Source organism: Morchella importuna (assembly GCF_003444635.1).
Source record: "Morchella importuna strain M04M26 chromosome Unknown Morimp01GS005, whole genome shotgun sequence".
NCBI lineage: Eukaryota > Fungi > Ascomycota > Pezizomycetes > Pezizales > Morchellaceae > Morchella > Morchella importuna.
In genome coordinates this window covers 1,093,096-1,116,848 of record NW_025763402.1, presented here as the reverse complement: position 1 = coordinate 1,116,848, position 23,753 = coordinate 1,093,096, and the positions used below count along the sequence as shown (strand labels likewise).

The 23,753-nt window shown below is 45.7% G+C and overlaps 5 protein-coding genes across 5 annotated transcripts; 3 read left to right on the top strand and 2 right to left on the bottom strand.

Moving 5' to 3' along the window:
• Positions 1–2,457: 2,457 nt before the first annotated feature.
• On the top strand, positions 2,458–4,468 carry LAJ45_02825 (uncharacterized protein; the record flags this gene model as incomplete). Its single annotated transcript, XM_046112416.1, has 5 exons — positions 2,458–2,565; positions 2,630–2,897; positions 3,090–3,387; positions 3,458–4,187; positions 4,283–4,468. The coding sequence occupies 5 exons, from the start codon at positions 2,458–2,460 to the stop codon at positions 4,466–4,468; spliced, it is 1,590 nt and encodes a 529-aa protein (XP_045974542.1).
• Positions 4,469–6,030: 1,562 nt separating this feature from the next.
• Positions 6,031–7,124, bottom strand: LAJ45_02824 (uncharacterized protein; the record flags this gene model as incomplete). The annotated part of the gene is made up of 2 exons (XM_046112415.1): positions 6,031–6,643; positions 6,703–7,124. 2 exons carry the CDS (start codon positions 7,122–7,124, stop codon positions 6,031–6,033), a joined length of 1,035 nt encoding a protein of 344 aa, XP_045974541.1.
• A 5,361-nt stretch (positions 7,125–12,485) lies between these two features.
• Positions 12,486–14,177, top strand: LAJ45_02823 (uncharacterized protein; the record flags this gene model as incomplete). The annotated part of the gene is made up of 3 exons (XM_046112414.1): positions 12,486–12,717; positions 12,783–12,787; positions 12,981–14,177. 3 exons carry the CDS (start codon positions 12,486–12,488, stop codon positions 14,175–14,177), a joined length of 1,434 nt encoding a protein of 477 aa, XP_045974540.1.
• Positions 14,178–19,144: 4,967 nt separating this feature from the next.
• LAJ45_02822 (uncharacterized protein) lies at positions 19,145–20,717 on the bottom strand (the record flags this gene model as incomplete). The annotated part of the gene is made up of 3 exons (XM_046112413.1): positions 19,145–19,464; positions 19,553–20,535; positions 20,593–20,717. The coding sequence occupies 3 exons, from the start codon at positions 20,715–20,717 to the stop codon at positions 19,145–19,147; spliced, it is 1,428 nt and encodes a 475-aa protein (XP_045974539.1).
• A 1,027-nt stretch (positions 20,718–21,744) lies between these two features.
• On the top strand, positions 21,745–22,918 carry LAJ45_02821 (uncharacterized protein; the record flags this gene model as incomplete). The annotated part of the gene is made up of 5 exons (XM_046112412.1): positions 21,745–22,273; positions 22,353–22,515; positions 22,577–22,671; positions 22,787–22,805; positions 22,873–22,918. The coding sequence occupies 5 exons, from the start codon at positions 21,745–21,747 to the stop codon at positions 22,916–22,918; spliced, it is 852 nt and encodes a 283-aa protein (XP_045974538.1).
• Positions 22,919–23,753: the final 835 nt, after the last annotated feature.

Below are 23,753 nucleotides of genomic sequence, written 5' to 3'. Positions count from 1 at the left end.
CATTCGTCAATTATTCGTTTAATTCTCTTCGGTCTTTACATGTCGAGAAGAGATAGGCCGTTATAAAATCGCGGGGGAGCATTTTTGGGGAGGGTTGTTCGATGCGGCGCCGGTAGAGCATACTTTCGGGCTTTGGGGTTTAGTTTTCTGGGGTCATCGTATCATGTTTGGGGGGGGGGGGGGGGAAGCAGAGCAGAGCATCAGAGCTTGGCAGGCTTTTGAGATGTTCTTTCTTTTGTTTTCTTTGAACCTTTGTACCTGATCGCAGAAGCTCATGACAAGCTTGCTGGTGGGGGAAAGGGAAACCAACAAAACCAACAAGAAACTCAAAGTCTGCAGGTACCGACCGGTATTACATTTTCTCGGTCAACAAGATGACTGGCTGCTAGCTAGCAGTAGCTTGCTAGCTAGCTGATCTAGAGTAGCCCTCCGGAATGTTTCCTCTTCGGTGGGAGGAGGAGATTTGCGGTTGTGAGTATCCACCTCTATGCGGAGCGTATGTGGGTGTAGCTCTCTGTCTCTGTCTTGCCTTCTCTCCCCCGCGTTAAGGATCGGTTGGGGCAGAGGAGAAAAAAAATTGAGGCGGGGCAGCACAGTTTAATGCACTGAAGGCAGATCATGTTTCCGCCCTTTATTTTGTTTTTTTAAACTTTTTTTTGTGTTGATCTTACTGGTCTCGACTGGGGAGGTGGCTGTAAAAAGTAGCAGCAGCGGTATGGCGAAAAAAAAGATTTTCTTTATTTTTGTGGTTTTACTTTTTTGATATGCAGATGTTGTTTAAATCCAGCGCCCAGAGATTTTCGATGCTTTCTTTTTTGTTTTTTTTTGTGGGTGGTGGTGGTGGATGATGGGTCGTGATAGGATGGGGAGTTAAGGAAGAAGACTAAAGGTCAACTGCGCTGCAGGTAAGAAGGCAGGGTGTGTGGTCAGGGTCCCTTCGGTTAGGTGTGGGAGGCAAATAGAGACTCGTAGAGGTGAATTGTAGGTAGGGATTGTCGGTAGGTGTCTCTCTCTCTCTCTTGACTTCTGCTTCTGTAGCACCGAAAGCACTCACGCGGGCGAGGAAGGGAGTTGCAAAACTGCCAGGATGGAGAGGAGTGGGTCTCTTGACATTTGGAAACAACAGAAACAGAAAGAGAAGAAGGGCAGCTGTCTTCTGTTCCATGCAACCAACCAACTGGCCCCAAGTAAAGGTAGCTAGCTTGACTTGACTGCTCTGGGCTGCTTACGCTATGTAGCTAACCATAAGCTGTCTCTGATTTGCAAGTTGTTTCCCTACAGACCACAGTAATGTAGAGTAGAGTAGGTAGAGTACCCTCCGCCACCACCGGGCTTTCTCGCTCCCCACGAACCTCTATTTGTGTGGACCCTTTTTTTTCTTCCCTATTTTCCTCTCCCCACGTCCATCCATCCAATCCAATCCCCTACCATGTATGCAGGCATGCAGCATATTCAATTGATAGACGCGCCTCACGGAAAAAGATATCGCCAAAACTAAATTAGAAAGGAAAGAGAACAGCAAACCACTGATGAAGTTTGCCTCCTTCGAACCCCGTACCTATGGGAGCACATGTAGTAGTGGTAGTAGTAGTCTCATAGATCCCTTACCTTTACTTTGCCAGTGCTGCTGCTGCTCCTCTACAAAGCTACATACGCATACATGTAGTACATACATAGACATCCCTCCACCTCTCTCCCTTCATCCCATCCCATCAACCATCTAAAACCTCCGCCTTCTCCTGATAGCTCGAGAACTGTCCCTGGTTTGGCCCGGGACCTATAACTGCCCTTTTTCGTATCTACAACATTAAAATCTTCCCCGCATCCTTTTCTTTCCCCCACTATTAAATATTTTGGGGCATACATACATACATACATACATCAGCTGGTTCATCCACTGCCCCCCAACCCAGCATTTACTTCAGGGATTCGATTGCCTGCCTCCACATTATTTACAATCCGACTTGTGCTCCCTGATTGATATCAACTTCCTCATCTTCCCACCATCACAACGACAACCACCACCACAAAAAAATAAAACCCAACCACCCATCCAAAACCTCAAGACGTGACCGTCACACCCCATTCTATTATTGATAGCTTCCCCCATCCCAGCATTCCTTTAGGAAAAAGCTACCTGCTACCCCTCTCGTTCACCGCACCGTCATTCCGCATCAGGCCTGTCTTCGTGATCCTGCTTCTCTAACAAGTAGTCTCGTGGGCTTCTGCACTTTCTTTAAACCGGCCCATCTCTTTCCAATATCGGGTATCCCCGTCGCTTTCTATATTTCTTTATTTTTTCCCTTCTTCGGATCCGCTATCAATCACCACTAAACACAACTCCCACGGCGCGCGCGTTTCAAGGAGACTTTTTAATTTTTCTTTCCATTTACCTTCAATAGAATAATAATATAGCTCGGCGCTTCTACGATTCATAGAATAATGCCTACATACAACATGCTCGGCGCCCCTGCTACTCATGCTGCTGCTGCTTCTGCTGCTGCTTCGTCTCGTCCAGCAACCCGGTCAAAGCTCCCGTCCTACATGTCGCTCCCTTTTTCAACTGTCCCCGAGATTCGACATGAGACCGCAGCCCACGTCACTGACGCTGCTTCCGCTTCGAGACTAGAGACCTTCTGCTCTCACCCCATTAGGCGAACCAGTAACAGTGTTCGAAGACTATTTCAAAGGGCCTCCCACTCCTCCGGCTCTCCTCCTCTTCCTCCTCCTCCCTTCCTTCTCCTCCGGGAATGAAAACTCGGCCGGCGTGATCCACCACGGTATGAAAGAAAGGAAATCGAAAATTACATTGGGAGACGGAGAGAGCGGCATCGGTATTGACGAAAAGGATAATGAGGAGTGCTTCTACTCACAGGACACTACGGCTGTTAGGAAAGGTTCGTAAATAAAAATCTAGTGTTACCGTCTGTTGTTGTCGTCGGCCGTCGTCCGTTGTTGTTTAATGTGGTTGTCGCACAACGGAGGACGACCCTGATACTACTGCTACATACATACATACATACATACTGCCCTCCCCTCCACTGTGAGTGATCGTTTATGCTTACGACTGGGGGAAACGAACCAAATAGACTTTGTAAAGATCCTGCCGTCGGAGATTACTGCACATATCCTGTCCTTCCTCGACCACCAGAGTTTGGTGAATTGCGAATCTGTATCGCACCAGTGGTTGAACGCTGCACGCGACCGCCATGTTTGGCGTAACGTGTTCAGAGACGAGCATGGGCCATGGAGGTCGCGGCCAGGAAACAATTGGAAGAAGATGTTTAAGGTCAGACAGGAGCTCAATCATAGGTGGCAAAAGGGTCAGGTTACTGCCAAATATTTGAAGGGACACACAGATAGCGTTTACTGTGTGCAATTTGACGAGTATGTCTGCCCCAAAAACGGGTTTTCCCTCCAATCCCCCCAATCCCGCCGTACTGATTGTCGGTTTCAGAAAGAAGATCATCACAGGCTCGCGCGACAAGACCATCAGGATATGGGACATTGCGACAGGCGAGTGTCTCAAGGTCCTGGGACAAGGCGCCCGGAATTCCGCGTTTGGGGAAACGGCAGCGGCGGTGGCATCCAATGACATGGTCGCCCCGCGCACAAGCTCCTCAGACTACCACCACGCCTCGGTCTTGTGCCTCCAGTTTGACGACGAGATTCTGGTCTCTGGTTCATCCGATCACACCTGCATCGTTTGGTCGCTGCCTTCCTGTACGTCGGTCATGCGGCTTAGCGCCCACACGGCTGGCGTTCTGGATGTGTGTTTCGATAAGAAACATATCGTCTCATGCTCCAAGGACACCACCATCTGCATCTGGGACCGCAAGACGGGGAGGCTTCTCCGCCAGCTCACGGGCCACAGGGGCCCCGTGAATGCGATCGCCATCCGCGGAAACCTCATTGTCAGCGCCTCGGGCGATGCACTCATCAAATTGTGGAATGTGGACACTGGAAAATGCGTCCGTGATTTCACGGGCCACAATAGGGGCCTTGCATGCGTGCAGTTCAGCGAGGATGCGAAGACGATTGTGAGCGGTGGAAATGATCAGGACATCAGGGTCTGGGACGCGACCAATGGCGAGTGCCTTAGGGTATTACAGGGGCATTCGCTATTGGTTCGAACGCTCCATTTGGATTCCCGGAATAGGAGGATTGTTTCGGGATCCTATGATCAGGTTTGTGATACGCCACCCTCCTCCCCCCCCCCCACACCCCGCATTTGATTTGTTTATTTCAATACGGGATTTGAAAGCTGACCTGTCGAATGCAGAGCGTGAAAGTTTGGGACTTGGACACGGGGAAGCTTATTCTCGACATTCAGAGGTTCCACTCAACGTGGATCCTGTCTGCCAAGGCGGACTACAGGCGCATCATCAGCACCAGTCAGGACAATCGCACTTTGGTTCTAGATTTCAGCACGGGGATGCAGGACCTCGACGTTCTAGAGAATCCCTAATCTGCTTTGTCTTTTCCTTTTTCCTTTTTTTTTTTTTTTTTACAGACTTGAAAGATAGTATGTTGTATAGTGCCCACTGATAAACGTTTCTTATGGCAAATTCTCCTCTTTCTACTTACCCCCCTAGATTTTATTTTTTGATCTTGGTTGTTACCATTTGTTTTCTTTCGCCTGCTTTGGCTTTTTGCTTTACCTTTTTTTTTTTTTTTTTGTTAACTGGTTCTGGGCGGATATCTACTACTTCTTTACTTTGCATGGGTGGGGACCGGGTGTTGCGGACTTTTTTTGAGTTATGCTTTAAGAAACTAACTTACTGGTTGCTGGGCTACGGGTTGGTACAGTCAGTCACGTTACATGTTTCCTTTTTCTTTTTGCTTCTGTGCAAAAATACCTTACTTTCTTTACCTTTAGTTTGAGAAGTTTGCTTTGTTACATGTACTATAAATGGCATTGAATCTGCCCCGTCATCCCCAGCCTTGCTCGGATTTGCAAAGAGAATCCTTCTATGAGGTTTCAACGTTCTTGCTCTTACTCGTGAATGCTGCTTTTTGTTGGTTGTATATAATTAGAGACGCATGTTTCGCACTGGATTTATATATCAAGAAGCCAATGACCCCCTTCTCGATAGCCACTTATTAGCTGTTTCATTGTGATTGGTGTTTAGTCACAAGATATCACTCGAATCACCGCCAACCCACCGGTTCATCCGAAGATTCGAGGACACGCTCAGTGCGTAGCTTTGATACTGTAGGGTACACGCACCCTACTGGCAGTAAGACCTCCAATGGCAGCTGTAGAATAGTAGATTACTTTACTCATATTTCGATACCATGCCCTCCAAGAACCATTAACAGCCTGTACCACCAACCCCCCATACCAACCCCCCGCGCGCTCTCCCATCCACCATCCATCCACTGCCAAAAAAAAAAAGAACCCACCTCCTCTACCCGCGGGCCCAACCGCACTCCCCGCCTAAACACCCCCCCAATCCTTGCCTGTCCGTGCAAGTGGTAATTTTCTGGTTGGGCCAAAAAATTTGAATCTGGACCCTCCCCGGCCCCACCCTTTCATGCATGTACGTGGCTGACTGCCTGGCTGGCTGGCTGGCTGGCTGGCACACACACGATTTTTTTTCTCGATAGGTATGATATGGGGAAAAGGTGGAAAGGGAAGAGAGTCGGGGGATGGGAATTTGGAATTGGGGTCCCGGGAGGGAATGAGTTGTTGGGATCTCTTTGTCGTGTGGGTTGGGGTTGGAGGTGTGGTAGGGTAAGGGTTGGGTTGGATTGGATTGGGTTGTGGGGCGTTGGATCATGGGATGTCACTCTGTTTTGGTGAGGCCGGTGGGAGGCTACACACTTGTGTTTTTTTTTTTGTTACTACTGGGGAGGGATTTCTTTTGACTTTTACTTCTTCTTGTGAGATAGATGGGGACCCGAGATTATGAAATGCATGATAGTTATACAGATGGTATTACAGATCGTTACTAGTACACACCTTCTACCCAACCTCCTTGCTCTACAAACTTCAGACTGAATCTAGTGTGCTTGCTATGAGCTCTATTATAGCTCTTTATTGCCCTTGAGCTCATCACCACCGATCAGTGTTCTCCACCCGGGCAAGAACTTGTTGACCCTCATCTGGTACTCCTTGTACTCCTTATACTTCCCCGCTGTGATCCACTCCGTAAGTAAAGTACTTGCCTGGAAGAGCAGGCAGTAGTTGGCAGCCCCAATAGCGCCCCAATACCACATCACATCACCGACCCAGCAGCTCCATAGATACACACCCACCCAGACCATCTGCTCGGCCGCGAAGTTCGGGTGCCGACTAAACGACCACAGCCCTGTGACTACAAATCCGCGGTCCAGATCCTCCTTTTCGAACTTGGGAGGGACCACGCCAGTAGCGCGATAGGACGCCTTGGCGGTCTGGAAAGCCCATTGCTGCTGGTCGGCGAAGGTCTCGGCGATGAGCGCAAGGAGGAGACCGCGCGAGAATAGAAGATCCGGCATGGCCCAGTGTGGGAGAACAGCCTCGGGTAGGAAAGAGGATAGAAGGATGACGTATGAGGGGGCGGCGACGGAGAGGAGGAGGAATGACTGGTAGAACGAGATGAAAATCACATTGAGTGCAAAGAAGGCGATAGGGGGGATGTTCGCTTTGACGGTATTCCTGCTGGTGTGTTAGCTATATGGCTCTGGAGAATTTTATCTTGCGGTTTGGAAACCAACCACCGGTAGTCCTCAGAGCCCATATTATATCCGCCCTTGCGCCAGTAGTTGAATGTCAACCGCGCACCCCATAGGCACCCAAACATGAGTAGTGTATCTAGTCGCTCGGTGTTCAATCCGGACAGGCGTGCATACAGGGCAAAGTGGCCGATATAGATCGCGGGCAACAGACTCCACAGCCTATCGATCTGGGAGTAGTTTCTGTTAAGCTCACTTGCGACCAGAACCACGCTAGCTATAAACAGTGCGAAGGTCACCCCCGAGATGAGCGGGTTCGTGGACAGATACCATTCTGTCGGCGACACTTCACGGCGTAGAAGTGGGAGGACATGGGCGAGGGAGAGCTGGTGTAGGTAGGGCGCAATGGTGTGGCTGTAGGAAGTGATTTCCTCGAGATGGGATATCTGGGGTAATGCGGACATCCTGAATTTGCTGCTCTACTGACTGTTAAGAGATTCTTGATGGGGGCTAAGAAGGGGGGTTTTGTAGAGTTTTAAGGACAGATGTCGATGAGACATGCGGATGGGGGATCTGGGGAATGGCGTCACCTCTGGAGGAGAGATCGGGCAAGCAAATCGCAGCCCATAGCACCGCTATCTCTGCTCTGCCTGTTGACAGTGCTTGCAGCTTGGTCGGAATCCCTGGTGTCCCTGGAGCTATCCTATGTTGGGAAGTTGATCCGAGAGGAGAGCCGCAATGCACGTGAGTCTGGGCATTTGCTCTGAAGAGAACTTTATTTGGAATCAGCATAAATGAGTGCATATTAGATAGAGAAAAAGGGCGTATGGGAGAGGTGCTTGCATGCCTCTTGATAAGTCTCAGTAGAGCTTGAAAAGTTCCGGCAGAGCTACCTATATAGGATTACCAGTTTCAGCTGCAAATTGACAATTCATTATAACTACCAATAGAGATCGAGTCGAAATCAACAGAGCTGCCTTTACTCCCGAGTCAGATACCCCTATTGAAGCTTGCACAGATTTTCCACTTGGGTCACAAGGGACCCATTACCGGTTTTTTTTGTAACATTAGTAGAAACGCTCAATGCCGTTGATACTTGCATGACGCGGCGATATTCAGATAAGAAAAAGCACAAATAGGGAAAACCGATTTGACGTATTCATCACTGATTCAGAAGCACTTTTGATATAAATATACGGGTACCTATACGTAGAACCCTTCCAAGGCCTCCAATATCAACACCAAAGCCTGTTGAGACGAAACATCTTATTCCACAGTCATGAGATATCACTTACACCAGGCAAGGGTTATAGTGTATGAAACTATATGTACGTTCCCTTGGATTTTGTTGTCGCATTGGTTTGTTTTACTTCGATACAAGCGTGAAATATTTTAATAATTATATAATCAAAATAGGTAGTTATTATCACTGGCTCCGTAGCGTAATGGCTAACGCATTGCTTTCCGGCTAAATCCCGAGATTGGCAAAGATTGTGGGTTCGAGTCCCGTCGGGGTCGATGTGGTGTTTGAAGTTTGTGTTCTTGTATCACTTGACTGTTTTTGTGAAGCCTTTGATTGTGCTGGTCAAAGTAGTTTTTAAATTTCTACTTTGGTTTTTTCTCGTGTTGCTAGTAATATGGTTAATTAGTAAACAAATAACTCAATATTGGGAAGTAGATGTTTACTGATTGAGGGTTCGACATCGTACTAATAACTCTATATACCAAGAGCGTATAGAGGGCGAATCACCAGAAGGTATAGTCGAATTACTGCTCCTCTTCATACTATAAGCGCGATGCTTAGATATACTTGAAGATAATAGAATCTATCAGCGACACATATACGTGCGTAGCCTCCCGTATACCGACTTGAAAGCAGAACCTGGATTTACCAGTAAGATCAAGAATACGAGTTTTGAGCTCCACTGATCTCTGGCCTACGTCCCTCGACATCCGGAATTGGTCGTTGGCTTTACCTAGTCTTGTGCCTTAGTTTTGTGGGAGAGCTGCGATAGAAGTCTTGAAATCAGACCACTATTTACTGTAAAAGGCCCTCTACATAGTAATTGGTAGATATTAGTAACGTGCTCTATACCGCAGTTAAGGTTATACGCTCCGCCTGGATTATGGTACTTATTCTTTAAGATAATCTGATGTTTTGAGTATAAAGGTTTATTTTCAGCGAGGAAGGGCTGTTATCCATAAATGGCGAGTAAAGAACAACTCCTGCGATGTAATGACGTTTTGTTGATGGCGGGGTTTACGAGGCTAGAACAATTCTCAGTCTTTACTGTTATGGTGGCGGCTGGGCAGCCCTGTAGGGGTTCTGGGAGCTACTAGTGCAATGGGTCGGGCCGTTCCATGGCGGGTTATGGCCATGAGCCGCTTCTACAGTACCACCTTCATCTGCATGCATCTTCTCTTTCTTGAAGTCAACCCACTTCATCCCCTCTATCGATCATCTTACCTCATCTCACTCCCACTAAACTCACCCTCACCCACATCACTCCCACTAATCCCACTCCCACTAATCCCACTCCCACTTATTATTCTTATCCTCCACTCTCTCTTCCTTATCTATGCCTTCTTCTATGTCTAACGTAATGTTATTCTTCCTTAAACACATATCTATCTCAATCTCCCTATATACATGAAGTTTGCACCTCACCACATTCATCTCCCTATTCCCCTCCTCATCCAAAGTTATTGGCGTAGTTCTTCCCAACCGGGAACACCCGCCGACAGAGAGTCATGTTTCCACTTTTTTGCGGATAGGTTTTTAATTGGGAACCTCCCTTTAGTTTTCGATCAAAGGAAAAAGAAACGACTGCCAATTCTTTGAGAAAAGTGAATTGATTTCTGACAGGTGCTGCTTGAAAGCCGGGTCATGCCAGTGAAAGTCTAGGGTGTGGATAGATTAAGTCCTGTTTTTGCTGGAAAAGGAGTCTAGTCGCTTGGATATTTGCAACCACAAGTATCTGCTTGAGCAGATTTTATACCCAAGCTGGGTGACACAACCCGATGATCGCCCCTGGATAAGGATCGTATTACTAAAATATGAACGGCCCCTTCGTGCGTTCTACAGATGAAGACCTACCAGGCTTACGACGGCATGGTAATAGTTAGTAAATCTAACTAACCACATACTCTAGACTCTTCAGAGTAAGTAAAGAAGGACTCTCAAACAGCGACTTCACAGCCAAACAGGTACATGGGGCTGGGGTTGAGTTTACTGGCCGGCGAAAGACCTCTTTGCGGGGATAAACTCCACATAGCGCCCCGTCCTGAAAACGCACGAAGGGATAAGGACGACTAGACGCTCGTTTTCTTACTTGGTCCTAACAGACCGCTTGGTTCAAGCTTTACAGCTATCCTCTTCGAGCTTAAGTAGAGAAAGGCCCAAATCGTTACGCCTCGGCGAATGGCGAGATCCATTTCAACGAACCCTAAGTTCAAGCCGACTCACCTCTTGAATTACACCAGAATTGCCACTTCCATCATCATCATCATGGCCTTAACGCATTAATTTAATCCAAAAAATCTAAAGCTCCCTGTTAAAATGCATCATTCAATCAATCACAAGCACACTTTCAAACTCGACGGCGGCAAAAGTACTGAAACTCATTTCATCACTAGCAATGATTCTCCGATGAATCGCTTTACTACAGGTGGCCAGGTCTATTTCTGGTGTATTCAAAACCTCATATCACCCTAAGGCAAAGTTACTCAACCCATCTAAATATGATACTGTAAATTGAGGCACGGCATATTTGACGCATAGATTATCACTCGATATGGCACATAGAGTGTTAAACTAAATGCTCTTGTAGGTCCTCGGAAGCGGAGGGTTACTCCCTATCTTTGTCCTTGATTCATTCAAGAATTTAAAGGCTTAGGTGGAGATACCGCTAGTAAAGTTAAGCAAACCACGACAGTGATAAGGTCGTCGCCGAGTGATGCTTCATGACTGACCGGATCTAACTTTTCATGCCTGCAAGGAAACAAAATTCTTCCAGATCGGGAAGTGCAGCCGAACATCCCCATCTCGATGGGAAACAAAGCGACAGGAGATAAAGATTATGACTGCAGGAAAAAGCATGTTTATTTTTGTCACAATCGGAATTTGATAAATGACGATACAGAATTCGATGCGCCGATCCGCATATACATATGTATCTCTTGGTATATATTCCAACAGTGACAGGTTGATTCACTGTCAATGAACTTTGAGCAGCTGAGAATACCATATCCCGGCGCATGCTGGATAACATACTGAAGTCGTTTTGATACTCTAAATAACCAACGCCGGCCGTTCGCTCCAGTCAAGAACTGTCAAAACTCCTGGCCATGGCTGGTACGTGCAAAAGTCGAGTTCAAAAGCATCAAAACATCTGAGAAATTATAAAAGACATCATCCCAAGAAAATCCGATTTATTATTACCAACGACGTCAGATTATTGCCCCCTGTAAGATATGGCAGTGCACGTTCTGCGGAGGTGAGTCCCGGATTTTCTCGCACATTTACCCAAAAACCACCAATCTAGTGGTTGACACTGTCGATCCATGTAACCAGAAACAAAATAGTAAACTTGGAAGACGAGTTGCTCGGGATCTAACGCTGTTACGGCTTCTATCTATCCTTGGAACGATCAATGACCGCCATTTGATATCTCACGTGGCCGTTACGTTCACAACTCTCCGACTCGCAGCAATTTGATCTTTAAAGAGCTTCTTTAATCGTGAAGTAGCATCGTCACGATAACGTAGTCTTGAATACCCCGTTTCATGACCTCGGGGTAGTTCCTTGCTTTGTAATTATTATCTGGCCCTTTGTTCGTCTCGTGATTTCTTGTATTACCAACTACGTACCTTGTCCTTGGGTTGTTTACTACTCAGGTTCCATTTGTTTTGGTGCCTGCAGCGGTACGCAGATCAAATGTGATTTCGGTTTAGATGGAACTTTAACAACGACATCATTTTCGGCACTCGGTAAAATTTTGTGACTGCTGTCGACATCTAATTTTTGACATGTCTCTCACCTATGAAGCTGTGAAGTGCTGATATCTGCTCAACAAGAAGCAGTCACAAGTTAGTGGCCTAAGATATTAGAGGCGGGTAGTCAGTCAATAGCTAGCCGCTCTTAGTAGTTAGATAAAGATTAGTAGGCGAGAATTCAGTAACGATGACCACACAAGTAATCTGACAGCTTAGAAGAACACACCAAACTCACACACACACACACGCACACTTTTTTGCCCCAAACACAACTGAGGACAAACAAAGTTCCGTTTCAAACCATTCACCTTTGTTTTAGTTCATCAAATAGTCTTTTGGGGACTTCTATTCAGATGCCCCCCTTTCTCTCATGAGACTCTCCAGCTCCCCCTGTATGTAGACAGACAACTACTTCTCGTAAAATTGCGCATGCCAACGCCTGAACCGATCACCAACCGCTGTGCATCCACCCACCCGCATCTTGTTCGATAAGAGATGTTGTGAAAGCAAGTACATGTACCTACATGTACATGGCACGTACTTAGGGACACATACTTAGATGCTCTTCGCATCAATGGCCGAGGCATTTCGGCCCCTTTCTTCCATACATTTCCGCAATTTTCCCGGTGTTCTTCTGTTGATTGTTTCGAGGTGGCTCCAACATATTTTACCCTTGGATTCATCCAACCCATAGATTGGGGATACATATCTCTTCATCCCGGATTCCGTTCTGGTGTCCATCCAAGACAAGCATTCTCTCGTGTGTGTGCATTTGTAGTGTCTCTTTGCGTGTACAGCAGGCCCAACAAAAGGCCGCAAATGATGCTGCGATGCGGCACCCCCGCGCCCAAAGAGCAAAGCCGAGACACTTGCTGAAGCCCTGGCACGCCCGTATCACCAGTGCGGCGGCCAGTGCCCGTAGGCCTGTCCTTACATGCAATAATAATTACTTATTTCTCCCAGTCCAGATTTCCACTTTTAACGTTGCCCTTGCCTTGAGCTTTCCTTTCTTCCTTCCTTCTGCTTTTCTTCTCCTCAAAGAAGTTCCTCCTCCTCGCTCCAGTACGTCCAACAATATCTATATACTTCATTTCACTACTGAGTGATAATACTTCTCACGTCGCTAGTCCATGTAAGCTTTTTTCACCCATCTTCAGCGTTTAGCTGATTTCTCTGTCACTGGCAATATTTATCCTGTGTTGCCCTACCCTCCTAAAGGGGACCTTTGTGGGAACCTCTGCGGGAACCTTTGTGGGCTTGCTTGCCATGTGACTCACGAGGAATGTATAAGAATCGAAACACTGACCTGTGAAAATTTGTTACAGATCCTCAAACAGCAAATAACACTACCTTTTGCAATCATGGCTACTTCTACCACCGTTTCCATTCCAGCGGCCATCACCATCTCCAACTTAAGCTCCCGCCTCCGCCGTGGCGGTGATGCTACTGTCTCCAGCAACAACGCGTTCCCTCATCCGGACCATGTTGACGCGAAATACCACCTCCCAACTCCGCCGACCTCGATCTCGCCTTCCCTTGCTCCGGTTCACAGGTTCAAACAGAGCTGCAGCGTAGGCGATCGTCAGGGTGTAACAGACTCGGATGTTGACGTCTCCGACATAGGTGTTGGTGGCGTTTCTAAGCTCCCTACGACCGAAAGCCACAACCTGGGGCCACAGCTCTCAGAAGCTGCTGGAGCAATCACCCCTGCTCTCTTGGCCAAGTACCATTTGCCTGGGATCTTGCTCCAACATGGCCCTTTAGCTATTCGTCATGTAACAGCACATCTAATCTCAAACATTCCGGGATTTAGCACTATTCCTCCAGCAAAGCAGAGGAGGCTTGTTGTTGGTGCTCTGGAGGGACGAGGGGGCGTCAGTGGCAGTGAGGGTGAAGCTGGGGGTGTAAATGGGGACGTTATTTTCGAGAAAGTTGGCTGGGGCCGGTGGGATGCTAGGCTGAAGGACGATCTGCCAAGGGATCGTGAGGGAACTTCATCAAGGGGGCTTTCACCAGCTACCTCAGTGCTATCAACCTCGGTTTCAACATATGGGGCCAAGTCTAATGGAATGTTCCGATCAAATGGCTTTCTATCGGCCACATCTATGAACCATTCCACCAGCTACACCGGCGAATCTGGAATATTCGTGCAGTCAGAAGAGGAGGCATCAGATCTTTCAGAAGATCCTGATACCATGGAGCAAGATGAGAACGAAGCTGATATGATGTCCCTTGACGAACAAGCATCAGAGGAAGAGGATGCGGATATGACTGATGAAGAGGATTGGGCTCAAATGGGTGCTGCGATGCTTCGACGACAAGCTGGTTCCCCCGTAACATCAGATGGTTTTTTGAGCGGGTTTGCTGGGAGTCCAGCTGTTGGTTACGGATCTATGCCAACATGGCAGGCAAAAGCTTCTAGCTTCTACAGTTCGAACGGATACGACGACTCCACGGCGGCGTTGAGGGCACGAGAGGAGAGAGAAGCAGTTGAGGCGTTGGTTAAGCTCAGTTCTATTTGATTGTTATCAGGGCGTTGCATCTTTGGGATTTCACTTTTTTAGACATTGGTAGGCGGTTCTGGCGGGTTTGTTTGGGCGTTTTTATTATTTCATTTTTATCTCCTCTCTTCTTTTATCTTTCATAATTATCCACTTTTAGTCTTTTATTTCCGGCATGGACGGCTTTGGTTATTCTGTTTAATTTTCTTGAAGGTCTGAAGATATTTCTATGATATGGCTCACAGGCGTTCGTTAGCAGAATGCCGTTTGCAAAGTTGGGTGATTAGGTTCTCCCAACTTGTCATCTTCGGTTTATGGCGCCTCTTATTGTTTTTAATCATGTTGTATTGCTATGTCGAGGGGATTGGGGGGGGGGGGGGGTGGTTGGGGTTTACGATAAGAGCTGGCAAAGGCAACATGAGAAAAGGGAAGAAAAAAAAGAACAAAAGAACAAAAGAACACAAAAAAAAGGTACTGTGGAGTCATTAACTTGATCTTCTGCGGGAAGGTTTTTTTTAATGCGCTTTTCTGTCTCAAATGAGGAGGGACAGAAGGGGGTAGGTGGATTTCAGCAGATCTTGACTGATCTTGTTGGATGCCATTCGGGCTTGAGTTTTTTCATTTCTTTTTATTTCCTATCTCTTTTGATGTTTTTGAATCTCTCTTCACTATTCATGTCTTCTGTTTCTTAGTTGAACGGGGGCCAAGACGTACGATGTTACGGTGATGATTACGGGTAGCGGATAAAGTCGAACTACAGTTGTTCCAACTATTTTCGTGCGGGGGGCGGAATGTGGGGAGGGAGGAGGGGTTCTTCATGGGACTTTTTAGTTACCGCGGATGCTGGTGTTTTGGTTAGGATCAAGCAAATACCCGCTTCTAGTGGGAGTGTATCATAGAATCATGATCTCAGTGATCGCGGGCAGTCACATCGGAATAATGAGATGATGATATCTGATAAGTACGTGGGGTAGTGGATGGCCGGAAGTCAAGAGAGCTGCTGATCATTTCACACATGGAGTAAACGGATGTTTGAGATGTTTGAACTATGTCGTTGAACCCTGAAGTTACCGGGTACGACCGGGTGACCACACAGTTGCTAGTCCGGAATCTTCCGCATTGCACTTCGTTAATGGGTACAATAAGCAGTCACAATCACATTGGCGGATTCATGAAAGGGCTTCACAGATAAACAGAATGTTTATCGAACGAAGATACCAAACTTGGGCTCTTTAGATTAGGGTTCGTGATGGTAGCACGGGTCAAATCCATGAAGATGCTAATGCATCTGATATCACTCCAGGGATCATGTGTGAGCCTGATATTGGATAATGATCGATACAATTTCATGTAATTGCTAAACCACCATTTGATAGAAACATGAGGCTTTTGCAGGATGCTCTATCAGCTTCTACTCGGGAAGACACTCCAGTCAAGATCTAACCCACATAAACTGGGGCATGGTTCAGCTGGTACAGAACATGCACACAGCAGAGGGCGAGTTTCCTGGTATATTCAGCGTGAAATGTAGTACGACCACTAGGACAATGATTGGGAGGACCGGTGGCGTTGAAGTTTCCTGGTTGGGCGAAAAGATAGTCACGCTGTCGGCTGTACCTGCAGCTTCTCGTGACAACCACCACCGCTCAAGCAGACAATGGTGGCCACGTCGACGACGGGCTGTCTCGAAAAAAGGTCCAAACACATTTAACCATCACCATGGCTTTGTGACCTTTGTGCTAGCTACATATAATCGCCATTGTTCATCACATATATATATGCTAAAATGTTATCCATAATCTCGTGAGTTTAGCGTAAGCAAAAATGTGCATAAATTTGAACACATATACTGCCAAGAACTTCCGCTTAATTTCAAGCTTGCACCGAATGTACCTATATTCAGGGGCCAATTGTGCTGAAACCAATTGTGAAATGCATGCTGAGAACAGGATTCCACCTCAGTTTCGATGCATGGGGAGTTATGCTCTCCAACACTTGCGTGCATGGACCATTATGCAGTAGGTAGTTGCTTCCAATGGATAGTTGCTCCAGAGTAGGACCAGTTAAGTCCGCAATAGAACCTAGAGTACATACAGACTAAACAATGCTACGCAAGCGCACCTTTGAGAATCGGTAGTGATTTTCGAGCCCTCTTGCTAAAATCCAATATGTATTTGCGTGATCAATTGGGCGTGATGGAAGAAGTGTAGGTACTCTGCATACTCTGCATACTCTAGAGTAACTCTGCCAAAACTCGTCGATTTTAACTGTTCTGAGCTTGTAACACTTTGTCCTTCTTTGGGCTTGTCACTGCTCGGCTTGTAACAACACATCAAGTTTTCTTGCTTTGGTGCGTTTTCAGATCCATTGCCGGAGCTCAGGCTTAAGGTAAGGTTACCCCATGACCTAAACCGACATGCATACGCTTTTATAGTTGAGCATTTGCATGTTGAACGTTTGTCAATAATTGGTTTATCCTCAGCCCAAACTAGGTTGGTATCCCTTCGTTTGGCAATGCTGCCTACTATATAACACAGGAACTAGATTTGTATGGGAGATCTATTATTTGATAAGAGAGATAACAGGATCTGTTAGTAAAGCCACATATAAAATTTGCTTTTTCGGGGGTGGGAAGCATCTTTTGCCAGACGAAGGGATAGTTTAAGCCCTATTCAAGAATGGGAAATCCGTGCTTATGTGTATATTCACCCCCGAATAACTAAGTTTACAGTTCCATCTTCTTACCTCTAGGATATGATGGAAGAAATGGAAACGATAGGTATTATTAAAAACGTTTTGTTGCGTTCATCATCATCCAGCTAATTTTGGTGCGATCTGCATCCAACACGTGGTTGGTCTTTTGGTGTTTACATACCATGTTTCCCCCCCCCGGACCCGCAAGGCGGCTTACATGATAGGCATCTGGACAAGGAAGCTCAAACTTAAGATCCTCACGAACGTCTATTCGGGTGTAGCAATAAGAACCAGAACATGCAAGTGAAGAGACTTGGATTATTTGTATGGAGTGGCGCTGCTCTGCCATACAAATAACCTCATGGCATGTTCTGGTTCTAACCCTTGTACCCGAGTACTTTGTAACCCACGTGCATAAGGTGCACGAGCGTGTCTGCTTGGCTATGGTGGAAGCTGTTTCCAAATTGCCCAGTATTGGAAAGTGCGAGGGTTACGTAAGACTCCGTTGCGCATACACGCAGTGAAGTGGAGTGCTCACACCTCTCTGGATACGCACTTTTTCCCGCAAATTTATGATTACCAGTTCTCATGGGTCAATGATATCCCTGTTTCGCGTAACGTCGGAAACGTGCAAAGGCCATTGGTTAAGACATGGTGGAATATGCCAACCTAAAGAGGCGCTAGAACGACGATCACATTCACTACTCCAGAGTACCGACAAGGAGGAAAACATGAACTATAATTGGAATCGTAGCCACATTTAGGATTTTGGCTCTTTAACCTACTCTACGTACCTAATGCGGGGGAATCCCCGAGTTCCGTTCATGTGTGTAGTTCCATAAATCCGGTACCGGTACATACATACACTCACGATTTAAACGGCCCCGTTGTGGGCAGCAGCTTCTGATTCGCTCTACACTAGCTCATCTACAACTTAGCTAAGGAGTTTCATACTTGCATCTTCGGGTCCCTGATGCCTTCTTTAATCACCATTAAGGCTTAGCTTCAAATATGTAACAAGAGTTTTAGAAGCATGATGCGCCATGCATTCGAAATTCATGCATACGGGAGGGATGTCGAATTGTGGTCTTTATTTACAATTGATAAAGCTCATTACTCTAGTCCCCAACGCTATTGAATCCCAACAAGGTAAGCTACATGTAGTTATGGTGTAACATGTAACTATTGCACTTAACATGTCAGCATTGTAGTTGGGAGGTGCACACACATATATAATAGTGTATATCATTCTCTATGGTTAATGCGTATTCATTAACAGCTTCGATAACAATATGCTGTTTAATGGGCTAGCGACCTTCTAGCCTGACCGCAACCTAGCTAAAACGTAATGATTTGTGCCAACCAACATCAAACCTTCATTACCTATGATAAATACTGAATGTGAGAGAAACAAGTTACATACACTTATTATGATAAGGCTATAGCCGAGTTTACCGATGGTAGTGCGAACTTTAGTTTGTTATTTAGCCATTTCTCGCATCTTAATATATCTAACATCAGTGGTAAGCCTTGGTCGTAAGGTTCAGACCGTTCAGTGCTAGATCTAGATCCTATCGCGCAATAACCAACTCCAGACATCTGTTCAAGAAAAGCGGTTATTTTATGAAATTTCTTTCACTAGCTCGGTCTTATACTATACCAAAAGCTCCACGATAGCCCCCCACGATTGACAGGGCTGGTGAGGTAGGCGTCGTAAGATATAATTGACTGTTATTGTATATCGCACAAGCCTAGGGGCCCGTTCGGTCGCAGTGCGTTTGTTATGGTATCGAGACAATCATCACCAGAAGTTATTTTGAAAATTCTGCTAGAATCCCCAATATCACAATATCAAAAACTATACCATCAAAACCCGATTATCAAAGATTGAAGTTTACTACCGAGATTGTGTTACAACGGCCGTACTCCCTGTCTAAGATATAGCAATATTGGGAAATGTTATATTGGCCTTTTCTTCTTCTGAGATCGTAGGTGCAAGCAATCGAGTGAGTAGTAGGTGAGGATAATATTAACGTTTTGATCTAATTATGAGTCACCAACTATCACTCGCTTGATATCATTACCTATTAGGGTAGATTATGATATAAGTTTAACGTGGACTTGCCCAATTAAAAGATTATCTCTGCCGCCAGCTATGTTACTTTTATTTAACTCTATGTCCTTACAAATTACTAAACGTGACCTTTAAATGAGGGAACGGCTTTAAATTGAGAGGTGAGACAGACTGACAGCCAAAATGAATAAGAATTGCAATGAAAAAAGGAAAGAAATGTTCACCACCCGTCGCCATCTACACTCAATGGGCTTGCCTCGCTCTCACTATTATTATGGTAAGCTGGGATCTTGACCGAAGGTGGAGCTGGTTTCAGTGCGGCTTTCCCCTTTCCTTCCTTAGCGACTTTCCAGCCTATAGGACGTGTGCTTGCCTCCTCGTCGTTATCCTCGACCCCTATCTGGATGTCCTCAGCCCGAACGATGATACGAGTTTTGTGGGTAGAAGTTGTTTGGGAATCGGGCTCTTCCGGCTGAATGTCTGTAAGGCCCTTTTCAGCTATTTTTATGACAGCCTGGAGGGTATACGCCGCATCATTGCCTAAAATGCATAAACAGATTGTTAGAAAAATGATCAAGAGTATTGTATATATTAAACCGGAAGAGCGAAAAATACGTGAATAACATACCGGCGTTATGTAAATTCCATGCCTCCAGTCCCAACTCCATCAGGAGACTACTCAAACCTCTACCCTGATTTTCCCACTTAACAGCTTTCCACATAGAAACCGTATCCATGATTTCCAAATCAGCGATATTTGTAACCTTATATCCAAGCTTTCTCAGGTAGTCAATATCTGTCTTGGTGTCATGCCCAACAAGAACAATCCTCCTCCTTTTTTCGTGCTCATCTTTATGACGAAAACAATTCGCAATCACGGCAGGAGCCTCTTTAAGGGGCATATATTCAGAAGTCCCGAAATTGAAGTTGTCTGCATTGTCGTTGACAAAATTACCATTACGGAGATGTCGGTTCTCGCTTATCCGGAAGTGGTGAGATTCAACAAGCCCTAGAATCTCCTCAGCCCTAGAGCTAGGAATAGTAGGGATGTTGTTTTTTGGTGGTAGGTAATTTGGGTGGTTTTTGTCATCGTTGGTATTGATAGTGTACTGAGTATCTCTGGGCGGGAGTCGAGCAGTATCAAGAATCGAAATACCAACCTCCGTGATGGCATTGTGGTTGTATTCATGAGATTCGACATCAACACTCACAAACACTGGTTTGATATTATCTTCAACAGCATCTTCGTCAAATCCAAGATAGCTAATGGCGGATTTGACTTGCGCTCTCCATCCATCAAAGTTTTTTCTGCTCTTTTCCCTCTGCCTAAGCTTTTTGTCTATTTTATCCTGGGAGCCTGCCCCACTCCCGAAACCGCCGTTATCAAAAAGAGTCAATCCCTTAAGCCGGTCAAAGTCTTCTTTGCTTCCAATTGTCCCCGCAAAGTAAGGCTCGCCTCCGCTGTCAGGGTCGATGCGAAAGGCAACATTGCTCGGTGAGACGTTTTTGAAAGCAGTAAGGCCCGTTTCGGCGGTTATTTGAGCAAAGAATTCCAATATCTGGTTGAAATGTATCAAATAGAAATTGTTGGAACTTGTCTCATAATGATAACTGCATGAGTGTGAGAAAAACCTATATAAAAAAAGACCTAGAAGGTGGGAAACTTACATATCCCAACCATGGGCAAAAAACGGCTCAGAATCAAAAAACCGAGCAACAACATGTTGATCAGCCTTGGTGAGCTTGTTGTAAGGCCATCGGCGTAGCTTCGTTACCTCAAGGTAGAACGCCATGTTGAGGGAAATTAATGGGAACTAGAGGGGGTGTAGGATTGATGGAAGTAATAATGTGTAGTGGGGTTTTTGCTGTTGTAAGGGTTGACGCACAGCGGGAGGCTTGCAGGATCTTGAGGTTCCACAACCTTGCCAAGGGAAAGGGCCAGTGGGTGTAACGAAGAGCCTCAAGAAAATGTATTTGGAGAGCTAACTAGAGCTCGGGACATATTCTATATAAGTTGGCCAGGCAAGCGAGCTCTCTTATAACGAACAATTTCTCCTCAGTTTAAAGAAGCGAAGTGTCTGGAATAAGATAGAAGCTTCAATGTAACGAAATTATGGGATGCCTTATAATCGTCTAATCTATAGAATCTGTATTCCACTAAGAAGATGTCATGTGGAGAAGTGCGGCGACTAGAAACTAGGCCGCTCTGTGGTACATGTAACCCACCACGACTCGAATGTTACTAACATGTAAGTCCAAATACCACGTCGGCATTGGTTTAAACCCCAGCTAGGCCCTTTGGATGCCTTGAGCTAATCGCTGGATTATCTGGTTCTTTCTTAGGCAACCAAAAATCAACGATCAAGGCATACCAATTGATTAAGGCTGCACAATATTGTTCGGATGCCTAATTTTCTGTCGGGCCTGAACGCCGAGTGATGATACATGACAGAATGTATTTCAATACTTGCTTGTGGTTACGGCCACGTGACTAATACTTTACCTACTCTACGCATTAAGGCATCCAATATACTCTAGAGCTTTACCCCGCTCATGCATATGGGCTGTAACCCACTATCCTCTGCAATCTTCTCCACAAATATTACCCTACAAAGATACAAGTAAGTTTACTGTGTTCCAAAATGTACCTCATCAATGTTAGTGGTGGCTAACCCTTGAAATTAACTAAGTGGCTGAAATTACACCGAAACCCCGAAACCCCCGAAACCCCCGAAAAACCCGAAAAACCCGAAAAACCCGAAAAACCTGCAACGCACCGCGGCTATAGAGATCGCTTCTCAGGGCGATATCATAATCGAGATGACATCCTCGATGGGCCTTGCAACTCTTAGAGTTGCCTCTCAAGTGCTCTGCGTTGCGTCGCCGGTATTCCGCGTGATGCTTGGTACCTCTTCGTCCTTCAAAGAAGCCTGTGAACTTCGGGAAAAAGCCGGTAGCTCTCTGCTCTATCATCTTACCCTTGATGAGGATTGCCCAGAGGCTATGGGCATTATTCTCCTAGCTCTGCACTGCCAAAATGACCGTGTACCCAGGAAGCTAAGTTTCGAGAAATTACACAGCTTAGCAGTCGTATGTGATAAATATGACTGTGCCGCTGGGGTATCGCCGTGGGTAGACATATGGGTAGCACCATGGAAACGTCGTGCCGATACCGAAGGATATGAGCGGTGGTTATTTATAGCCTGGGTCTTTGATGTATATGATGTGTTCAAGGATCTTTCATGGAAATTCATATTCGAGGGATATGGCTCGACCTCTGTTCCTGGGGGTTTAGCGATTGGGGTGGGCATTTGTTTAGATATGCTTATGTTACCAGAGCCTATCGTGAGTAAGTTATCTCTTCATGCATATCTTAGAAATATCAAGATTTTATAAGCCTAACCATATATAAAAATCACTTTAACTAGGTGCGATAAAGGAAAAGAGAATAGGGTGCATCAAATCTATGACTCAAGCTCTGTTTTCTTGCCGGGAACGGTACTTAATCCCTTGGGGATCAAAGGGCATGTGCAAGAGGACACCATATGACTCAAGTTGTGATGCACTGGTTCTTGGTAGCCTGATGAAAGGGTTTTTATTTCTCGGTGTCGCTGAAAATTTTGATCATTCTAATGTGGGGAGCATCAAAAAGATGTTCAATGGAATCGAAAGTCTCCAGATCGAAATCCCCCCGTCCAAAGCGTTGTCTAGTCACAAGGATCTATGTGACCCTCTCCCTCAACTTTTGTCCGAAGTCCGTGGAATCATCTGCAAGTCGATAAAAGGAATAGATATGAAACATTATAAAGCAAGAACCACAGCTGCAGTTGCGAAATGGGAAATTTTCAATTATAGTTAATAGTCGGATTGATCTTGGGCTGGTGAGATTCCAATACATATATATGTTATTTCACGATAAGCTTATAGCTATATATGGTGTACTGACAGGCTACCTCGGGAGATTGTTCCCGGCTCGGACGACAAGAAAAATTGACCAATTCATGAAACATATAAATTCGAACAACACACGTACAAGTAGCTGGTAGAACATCATGATCAAAAATGGTGTCAAACCACAAACAAGGGCTTTTTCAACTACGCTTTCTTTAACTTATAAAGAGGGGCAGTATCAGCCTTCGAACCCGTGGAAGGGGGTGTACGTACGTACGTTATCGCACTTTCATACCCGTTAAAGTCAAAAAAAATCATCTATATGTATTAATAGCCTTAAGGGATAAATATGACTGTATGTAGCGCTAGCATACTAGTACAGAGTCATGATATATCACTCGGCCTATTATTCTCTACATGTAGCCACATATTACACTCGTTTTCATTATGCCCGATTGAGGGTCGTAACCCATAGTGCGAATCTTGCAAAGCTAAGCATGATTACTTCATTAGATAGTTTGGGGTACCGGTTTGGGTGTCTGAATTTTAAACTTTCTGCAGGATTGCCTTTTGAAGCTATGGGAACTACTTAGAGAGGTAATCGACTGAAGATTCACACCCCGAACTACGACGCTCAGCCGGGCCTGATTTTATGAAAACGGCTGTAACGTAGCCATGGGTTCCAAATAGTTGTGAGCTAGTCTTAAAAGTTAACCAACTCAAACCACATTCATAGCCAGACTAACTTGCCGGTGTCTCACTAAGCTCTTTAATTGCAGTTTGTTCGTTGCCTAATTAATTGGATGCAACCGGAGAGCTCTTACAGTTTGTGAATGACCAATTGAAACTCACCCACATCTGGAGAGCCAATTGCAACCTCCACCTTCTAGCACAGGTGGAATGTGAGTCTGGTGGCCCGAGTTAGTTGAGTCTTAAGT